The sequence below is a fragment of the Argentina silus genome (assembly GCF_951799395.1).
Source record: "Argentina silus genome assembly, chromosome: 8".
Taxonomy (NCBI): Eukaryota; Metazoa; Chordata; class Actinopteri; order Argentiniformes; family Argentinidae; genus Argentina; species Argentina silus.
The window spans coordinates 21932671-21943057 of NC_139662.1; the positions used below are offsets into that span (position 1 = coordinate 21932671).

At 44.6% G+C, this 10387-nt stretch overlaps 1 protein-coding gene across 1 annotated transcript; it reads left to right on the top strand.

Moving 5' to 3' along the window:
* Window positions 1-3162: 3162 nt before the first annotated feature.
* On the top strand, window positions 3163-4584 carry LOC310808081 (amphoterin-induced protein 3; the record flags this gene model as incomplete). The annotated part of the gene is made up of 1 exon (XM_083674782.1): window positions 3163-4584. The coding sequence occupies one exon, from the start codon at window positions 3163-3165 to the stop codon at window positions 4582-4584; it is 1422 nt and encodes a 473-aa protein (XP_083530908.1).
* Between the last annotated feature and the right edge of the window lie 5803 nt (window positions 4585-10387).

Below are 10387 nucleotides of genomic sequence, written 5' to 3' on the forward strand. Positions count from 1 at the left end.
TGTTTCCTGCCTCCACCGGCTTGACTACCCCATAGGCCCCACACCTGCTCCCATCTGCCCATCTTTGGTGACTGAACCCTATCCATATCCACCATGAGCCCCAGGCGCTGGCTCTGAGCCTGTGTGGGGGGAGTGGGTGGCAGTGCTCCCCACAGTCAGTAGGGGGTAGTGTGGAGGTGGCTGCTGAGAGGCAAACCTAATGTACTGTGACAGGAATCAGAGCTGTCAGGCCCACCGTGACCAAGAGGCATAGACAGCATCTATCCAGCCAAACTCACAGAGAGAGATGGAGTGGGAGGGAGGCAGCGAGGGAGGGAGGGAGACGGAATAGGTAGAGGGAAATGTAAAGATGAGGAGAGAGAGAGAGAGAGAGAGAGGGAGAGGGAGAGAGAGAGAGAGAGAGAGAGGGAGAGACAGAGAGAGAGAGAGATGGAGAGAGTGAGGAAGGAGGTAACTATAGTGGCAGAAACCCACACAGTGCACAAAAAAGGTGGGTGGGGAGAGGGATTAGACATTTCACTGCAACAGAGAGAGAGAGAGAGAGAGAGAGAGAGGGAGAGAGAGGGAGAGAGAGAGAAGCATTGACAGTGCAGTTACAAGCCAAGCTCCCAACCAAACCCACACAGAGGAGATGAGGATAGACAGAGGCAGGGAATGGGGCATTATCCATATCCTGCTCTAAACCCTCCAGGTTGAACAGATATCTTGTCAGACAATCACTGTGAAAGGTTATCAATCACTGTGAAAGGTTATCAATCACGACGCTCAAAAAAGTAAAAGTCGTCATCATTGCTACTATCATAAGGTGGACTGCGAAATGACATCATGGCAAAAACAAGCAGGGCAATGGTGCCAGAGAAAACGGAGATGCAACAGACTACATTTTACATTTTACATTTTAGACACAGACTAGAGAATAGAGCGTGTTGCGAGTTGAATGCGATTCCCATCTTATGCCGGAGGGCAGTGAAATAATTGGCCGTTCTTGATCAGTCTTGTTCACTACAATGTCTTTGATGAAAGTTGCTCTGCTTTCACGGGTGTGACGTCATATTCCAGACGTTTAAACAACAAAGCAGGGTCAGCGGGGTCAGCGGGGTCAGTGGGGACTCTCCAACCTAATTTCCCAGAATTCATGCACTTTTTCACATTCCCCATAACATATGAAGAAAAATGATTGGATGTAGGATCAAGTCCTATTCCCCAAGGAACCCCGTTAGCTTTAAAGCAGAATTTGACTTAAATTCAGTTTGAAGTTCGAAACTGTCAGCTAGGACACTCTATTTTAGAAAGTGCTTTTCCCGGACGAAAAAACACCACAAACATTTGTAAATTAAATATTTATTTCAAGAGATCTCATTTCCTGATTGCTACCGTTTAAACATAGCCATTACAAGCATTAGGAAGCTTTTAGAAAGGACTTTAGAAATTGGACCTTTAAGTGCTAAACACAAGTGCAAGTAAACAAAATCTAATACTCTGATCTAATACTATGCTTCTCCCTCTGTAAATCTGTTAATGGTAGAGAGTGAGACACAGAAGGAGTGAAAAGGGTGGGAAGGAGACACAGATTAAAGAGGGAGGAGAGAGAGAGAGACAGACAGCCAGAGAGAGAGAGAGAGAGAGAGAGAGAGAGAGAGGACAGAGAGAGAAAGAAAGAGAGAGAGAGAGAGAGAGAGAGAGAAAGAGAGAACAGGCAAGGGAAGGGAAACCACCATTATTATTTAATCATGAAAGAGGGAGACACAAGGCTGGGCTCTAAATGACAGACAGCGGGGGGGGGGGGGGGGGATTGAGGGAGATTAAGTGAGAGCTCTCTGGTGTTTGTTACACAGCACAAAGCGCTGCAGGATGTTTGAAAAGCATCCCTCTCAGCTGGGGGACGGATAAAGCTGTCAGAGGGAACTTTTGCTGTGGTCGGGGACTAAGGGAGAAGGAGTTGCACCTCAGCCCAGGACAGCCTGGGGATAGGAATCTAAAAAGCTTTCGCAGTGGGATTGGATACTTGTGTGATGGATGGACATGTGATGTATACTACTCTGGGAGGAGGCGAGTGGGTAAAGCGAGGGCTAGGATCCCACGGTGTTTGATTGGTTTGCTGTGGAGCTTTGGTGGTGCTTGTTTTTGGGAGTGTGAATAACTTCTGCTGCTCATGGTCTTACAACAAGGTTTTTAGTTTGATTCATTAGTCACAGTATGAGTCAGCAGTGACGACTGTGATTTAATTTGTCTTTCCTGACCATGATGACAAACCTCTGAGTCACTGGACACTTGTGCAGAAAAGACATCATCTTCAGGTAAAACCTAAAGCTCTCCTCTTTCTTACTGACTTGTTGAACTTGTTGAAAAACTGCCTGAAAACTGAGGCTTCGAATCAATGTCTCATAGATGTTCTTATGACTTTTGTTCCTCTTTTTAAGAACATGTTACAGGTATAGCTTGTCATAAACATGTCTAAACATTTCAACATTTTATTATAATCTTGCTTAGACCTTTTAAAAAAAAAATCTTGAATTTGAACTTTAAAGGCGCAATCTGTAATTGGTACATAGATTTTTGGATTTTTAAATGTATGATATGCAACCATTGATTCTTGAACAATATAACTTATGTCTAATGATCTTATATCAACTGTCTTATCTTATCAGAACCCAAAATATAAGCTTGTTTTACTCCAATGTTTGTAAACAATACAATTGTAAACAACCACTGTATAGCATCATGAACATGGTTCAAACTATAATCAGTCCTTTCATCCATATCTCTGTCTATGAAATTGAGAGTGGTTACATTTCCCCTCCATCAGCTGTTAACCAAAAAAGTGGCAGGGAGCCCAATTTGTTCTTGTTTGAATTACAGATTGCACCTTTAAAGAGGGTCCCATAGCCTGGATTAAAAGATTGAAGAACTGGATAATCCGACTTTCCTAAAGAGCGGGAGAATATACTCTATGGCTAGCTAAGTGGACCGTTTTTTCCTCCATAGTCTCTACGAGATCTATAGGATTCTCTATATCACGCCTAGCCAACTGTATGAGTACCTGTTGAAAAACTGAGATTTTGATAAATCAATTATAACACATTTTTCCATTAATCTTCATTTACCAGGGAGCCACACTGAGATATATAATCTCTTTCCCAAAGAAGACCAGAGAGGAGCAGAATGACCTCTGTCTTATACCCAGGCACCTCTGTGGTGCTGCTCTGTCTCTTTCTCCGCTCCACTGAGGGGATCTGCTCCGTCTGCCTCTGTACCGCTGACTCCCTGAGCTGTGGCTTAACTGGCCTGACCAAATTGCCCTACCTCATACCCCACACCACCGTCACGCTGGACCTCAGCCACAACCGGCTGGCCCGGCTGGGCCCAGGCAGCTTCTCTGGGCTGCCCAGGCTGGACACCCTCCGCCTGGACCACAACCAGCTCACCACCCTGGGCCCCGGGGTCTTCCACAATGCCTCCACCCTCAGGTACCTGGACCTGTCGTCTAACAGACTACGCGTGGTCGAGCAGCACTACCTCCAGGGCCTGTGGAGGCTGGAGGAGCTGCTTCTGTTCAACAACCGCATCACTCGTGTGGAAAGCGGTATGCTAGCCGGTCTGGGTAACCTCAAGAAGGCCTACTTCAGCCTCAACCAGATGACAGACTTCCCTTTCTTCTCCATCCAAGACAAGAGTCACCCGTTTCTGACCATGCTGGACCTGTCCTCCAACCGGATGACCACGCTACCGTGGGACGAAGTGACAGCTCTGCCGACGTCTGTGCAGAAGGGCCTGTTCCTCCACAACAACTCTCTGGTGTGCGAGTGCTCCATGTACAACGTGTTCTGGCACTGGGAGCTGAGGGGCTTCGACTCAGTGAAAGACTTCATAGACGAACACACCTGCCTGATCTACGGGGAATCCCGCGCCTCACTCCGATTCCTCAAACACACGCGGTATTTCCAGAACTGCACCGCGGGAAAGGCCGTGTCGCTGCCCATAGCCGTCCTCGTCCACAACCTGGTGGTGGACGAGGGGGAGAGAGTGCTCATCGATTGCCAAACCCCTCTCAAGGGAAAAGCCCTATCATTCACGTGGATCTCACCCAGCCAGGAGGACATCGCCCAAACGAGCGTTAATGACTCGCTAATCAACCTCTTCCCCAACGGCACCTTGGAGATTTCAGCAATCAAGCTGACTGACTCAGGGGTGTACGTGTGCACAGCGACGGACTACAAGCAGATGATGAGTGCGAACCGGGAGGTGAACGTGACCGTCGTCCGCCCCACGGTTGAGTCGTTCAACACGGGTTACACCACTTTACTGGTCTGCGTGGTGACCCTGGTCCTCATCCTCATGTACCTCTACCTGACTCCCTGTCGCTGCAGGTGCTGTAAGCAGCCTCTGGCCCCGGCCATCCCCATCCCCGCCTACGACCCCACCACCTCCATTTTCTCTCCGTCAGTGGGCCCCAGGGACCACAGTAACAAACATGTGGTGTTCATGGAGCCGGTGCTGGAGGAACAGAATGGGGTGCTGAGGGCTTCCCTGGCTACTGAGCAGCCAACAGTGCAGTGGGAGTGGGACATCACAGGACTCACCTAACCTGACTATCCACAGATAGAGCCATAATGGGGAAAGGAAAAACTCTTACAGCAGTCTACTGTAGAAGGGCTGTAAAATAACAGTACTACAGTATCACCCTTTCCCTTTCCTGACTTTTGCCCAGTCAGAAATCAACAGTGATTATTGATTCAGGGCTAAAGGAACAAGACCACACAGCAACTCACTCTCTTTCCTCCCCTGTTTCTTGTTCGGAGGGTCAGTGTTCTTTGGCAATATCATTTTTACTGTGCTATTTGGGAGTGATTGAATTCAACAAACTCACTGAGTAACATTCAGTCTGGGCTGACCTCACTCTTAAAACACACAATGGAGCCCTTATCTGTTCTCAGATATCAGTCAATAACTTCCCCTTTTTCTCAGACACATACTGCAGAACATTCCTACTGGGAGACATGAAATCAGCCTGAAAATCGACCTTTTCACGAAAGAGGTTTGAGCAGGGCAGAGACATTTTCCAGAAATGTATGTGTGTGAACTTTAGATTCAGTAGATTTATCGAAGATAATTCAATTTTTTGTATCTAGGGAGATGAAGTGGTTTATCGTTGATGTGGTAGAGGAATTTCATACACACGTTGTTATCTTTTACATATGAGCCACCTAAATACTACTCCATCTAAGCTACCACTGTATACCCAACCTTCTGACCCTCAAGTTCATAATAAACCTTAGACTCAAATGAACATGTGTGCTTGTTATTGTCGGGACTAAAAGCAGGCATCCATGATTACCAACCAATAGAAAAGGGAATAACCCCAGCAGGAATCAACATACTGACAGAAATTGATTCTAAAATTGATTGAAATTCTGACCAAGAACTTTCATATTTAGCCATGACCCAGTACTGCAACTCCAACAGCACCATAACATGCACAGACCTCATATGAACTTGTTGCATTGCAATCTCAAATCAAATCAAATCAAACTGTATTTGTCACGTACATCGCATACAGTCGTAAGTGAAATGCTTTGGGATCTTGCTCCCCGCTCAACAACAGTCGACAACAATCAACAATCAGTCACACAATACAATACGGTAATAAGAATGTGACAATAGTAGTGCAAACGGGTGTAGTGTAAGTAGCAGCAAGAATAACGATTCTCAGCCAATCAATGCTCCTGCTTATCTGGCATATGAAAGTGGGCAGGTAAACAAAACACAAACAAGCACCCCATTGGAATGCCTGTCAAAAGGCTGGATCTCTTTGATCAAACCAAGCAGAACCCTTTGAACATTTAGGAACAAACGCCACACAAATGTGAAGTGACAAATGGCCAAATGGCATGCTGCCACTCCCTTCCAACAAATCGGTAGCGAAATGGGACGCTTTGTTTTCGCTTTGGTTTGTTGTTTAAATCCAACAGCTTCAAACGGCAGAATTATACACAGCAAACATCAGAAATGACGGATGTAAGGGGTAAGGTTACAGCAGACATGCATGTACGACTATGATAGAGACAGATAAAGCCACAGGGGCGAGAGCATTAGGTTAATGGCAGAGACCAGGGAGAGCAAACGGGTGGATAGAGATAAAGGGATATTGAGAACCTTGTGAGTCCCAACGAGTGATTCCAAGGTAAATAAACAAATCCCTTTGGGACTAAGCCTCTCCAAAGAAGTCCACTAACATCTTTAGATTGTGTTTTAATCTTGACTTGATGCAAACTTTGGGCTGGGGCAAAGGACGGGATTGAGATTGCATAGGATTAATTTAATCCTTCCTATAATGTCAGGGAGATGACGTCGGTAGCCATGCTTTTCTCAAAGAAGAGTAAGTCATTTAGAGGAAAAGCCTTGGCTTAATATATAATCCTTAATCACTGCTTTCATGTGTGAGGAGAATAATGTTGTTGTGGTGCAGTCCGATTCTGAAAATGAAGAGCAAATCGTGACTCATAATCATCTTCATCATCATCATCATCACCAACAACATTTCACACAACAAAAGCAGAACTCAGTAAGGACGTGAGGTTAGCATTTCTGTCAGAACCCAGCATTTTTTTTTTTTGGATATATATATTTTTAGGGCATTTCTGCTTTATTGGGATAGAGATAGTAGAGATTGACAGGAAGGATGGGTGAGAGAGAGAGAGAGAGAGAGAGAGGAGGGATGACATGCAGGATATGTCGATGGCCGGAATCAAACCAGGGACCTTGCGATGACATGGTATGCGTCTTAGTGTGCTACGCCACTGAGCGCCCCGAGATTTCTGAAAACATTGCCCTGGACCGGCACCAGCATCACAACACCGATGACATGCATCTCATTCTAGAATGACATAATCTGGTGCTATTGAGGCACTTGCCGTTTCATCCTGTTTTTCGTGACCAGTTGTTTTTTTTTCAGGGACCGGGCCAGTGCCTGGGAGATGATTTGGGATGAGGTCAGGTTTTATGAGATTAGCGAGAGGATAAATCGAGGTGCTTTGTCAATTTTTCCTTTTTCTAAATCCCTCTAATCTTCCACCCCAAGCCCCCCCCCCACCCTGACGGAGAACACACAGCTGGGTTGGCATTCACGTTGTCTACTATGATGAGTGGAGTGATTCAAACAACAGCAAGGACACAATGTGACCAATTCAGCAAATGGTGGTTCTGTGTCTTTTTATGGAATGCTTATGGAGTGGCCCTCTGTGGCTCAGTTGGTAGAGCATGGCAAGGTTGTGAGTTTGATTCCTGCTGGGAACATATATACTGGAAAATGTATGCACTCAGCTAAATGGCATATATAATTTTATATACAGTGCCAGTCAAAGGTTTGGACACACCTTGCCAAGAGTGCAAAGCTGTCATCAAAGCAAAAGGTGGCTACTTTGAAGAATCTAAAATATAAAACATATTCTGGTTTGTTTAACACTTTTTTGTTTACTACATAATTCCATATGTGTTCCTTCATAGTTTTGATGTCTTCAATATTAATCTACAATGTAGAAAATAATAAAAAATAAAGAAAAACCATTGAATGAGAAGGTGTGTCCAAACTTTTGACTGGTACTGTATATGTATGCTCAAAAGGAACAAAAAATAGTACATCAGAATATGATCAAGTATACTGTTTGTGGTCTCTGGAAAAGTATTTATGAGTATACTTTTTATAAGTATAAAGTGCTTTTCATTACACAAGAATAATTATACAAGAAGTGCATGAAATAAAATATAAAATAGAACAATTGTTCAAAACAAAACAAAACAAAGGCAAAACTAATATATATAACCACATCATAAAAGCAGCAATCAAGGTCTTGGAAGGGTATGCCAGCTGATAAAGATGTGTCTTAAAGCCTGCTTTGAGAGACAGTCTGAACAGCCCTTAGGTTACTATGGCTACCTTGGGTACGGTGCAGTTGACTCAGAACACAACCTCATGCTTACAGGTACAGTGCGTTCGGAAAGTATTCAGACCCCTTCACTTTTTCCCCATTTTGTTATGTTACAGCCTTATTCTAAAATGGATTAAATTATTTTTTTCCCCTCATCAATCTACACACAACACCCCATAATGACAAAGCTAAAACAGGTTTTTAGAAATGCTTATTTACTAAAAACTGACATATCACATTTACATAAGTATTCAGACCCTTTACTCAGTACTTTGTTGAAGCACCTTTGGCAGCGATTACAGACGTCTTCTTGGGTATGACGCTACAAGCTTGGCACATCTGTATTTGGGGAGTTTCTCCCATTCTTCTCTGCAGATCCTCTCAAGCTGTCAGGTTGGATGGGGAGCGTCGGTGTACAGCTATTTTCAGGTCTCTCCAGAGATGTTTGGTTGGGTTCAACTCCGGGCTCTGGCTGGGCCACTCAAGGACATTCAGAGACTTGTCCCGAAGCCACTCCTGCGTTGTCTTGGCTGTGCGCTTAGGGTCGTTGTCCTGTTGGAAGGTGAACCTTCGCCCCAGTCTGAGGTCCTGAGTGCTCTGGAGCAGGTTTTCATCAAGGATCTCTCTGTACTTTGCCCATTCATCTTTCTCTCGATCCTGACTAGTCTCCCAGTCCCTGCCGCTGAAAAACATCCCCACAGCATGATGCTGCCACCACCATGCTTCACCGTAGGGATGGCATTGGCCAGGTGAAATTCAAGGCCAAAGAGTTCAATCTTGGTTTCATCAGACCAGAGACTATTGTTTCTTTAGGAGCTTTTCGCTTTGTCAGTATGGGGTATTGTGTGTAGATTGATGAGGGGAAAAAATGAACTGAATCCATTTTAGAATAAGGCTGTAACATAACAAAATGTGGAAAAAGTGAAGGGGTCTGAATACTTTCCGAATGCACTGTATATCTCAGATACAGTGTAATATAGTGACGTCACCTGTCCTGCATTTGAACTGCATCTTATTTGAAGACTAAAATGAGGCTCCCAAACATACTGTAGCCTAATTCCACCTAATCAACCATCCTAAAACCTACAGTGCCAAAAGAACTGCTGACTGCACTACTTATGGGAAAAGTGCTGAGAAACCCTCAACTCCCTCTCTACTGCGTAACTGTTAAACCTCTAAATGGTTGTTCTTTGACTCATTCTCTCACCCTGCTTTGTTAGATCACGCACAATGTATCCCCCTAGCCCACATAAGCCTGGGCAGCCAGAGATCAGAAGTTCAACTGCAGACAATAATGTAGCTTGGTTTGGTATAACTGGGTTTAAAGACTCTTGGGTTTAGACACAATCCAGACTGAATGAAGACGTTCCTACAACAAATTACATGGATGTATGGGATTTTAACGGCCACTCGATGGCTGAAAAGATGCCCTCCGCCGAAGTAAAACACCCCATTACGCTTCAATTAATGCATGTAGTCTTTTTCTATATCTGGGCTATTTGTTTTCCAGGGTTTTGGGCGGGATCCAAAGGACTCAAAATGATTTTGTTTCAGGAATCCAATTACCGTGCATGAAGAGTTTTACTCTGAATAGCAGAAGTGGAATTGCATCCACAGCTGAAGGGTTGCCCTCTCTTGCCAATGAATGTATTATTGAACTGTCAAAACAGCCATCAGCGAAGAGTGGAAGCACCCAGCTGCAGCAGCCGTTCCTGTAGCTCTCTAATCTTACTGTAGGCATTGTGACACCCACCACGGCTCAGTGGTGATGTCCCCATGTCACATATTCCACAGTCCTACAGCTACCACTAGCCCTAATCCCAATCCTTAATAGGACATCACTTTACCGGGGACATGACATGAGTTATTATCAGAATCACAACTAAACAATTCATTTCGCAATACAAAGCGGTCTTGGCTACTGTCCCATTTTTTGGGACGACTGTGATAAGCCTGAATATCAGAAGGGAAACTACTCATTTTGACAATTGACATATCTTACCTAGTTATACAGACTGTGTGTAATATATATATATACACACCATTTAGCTGACTCTTTTATCCAAAGTGACATACATTGCAGTGAGTGCATATATTTTTCAGTTTATACGGTCCTCAGGGAATCAAACCCACAACCTTAGGGTTGTTAACACCATGCTCTACCAGCCACAGAGGACCGTATGTGTGACCTATGGAGTGGAGTAGTGTTGTGTTAGGCTCCATGTCCATGTGTTGTAGTCTCATATTTTCTGCATCATCCAGGATGCAAGTTTCGTTGCAGCGATTGGACATCACCATGGAAGACCATACCGGCTCCCTCTCTTAATGACTCTATAAAGCATCTGGGTGTCTGCCTCTCTGGGCCAAAAGGAGGGTTCCAGTCCTGACAGAGCACATTCAGACACGCCATAAGCCAAACTTGAATGTAAAATCATGCTGGATATCATGAGCAACTCATCCCT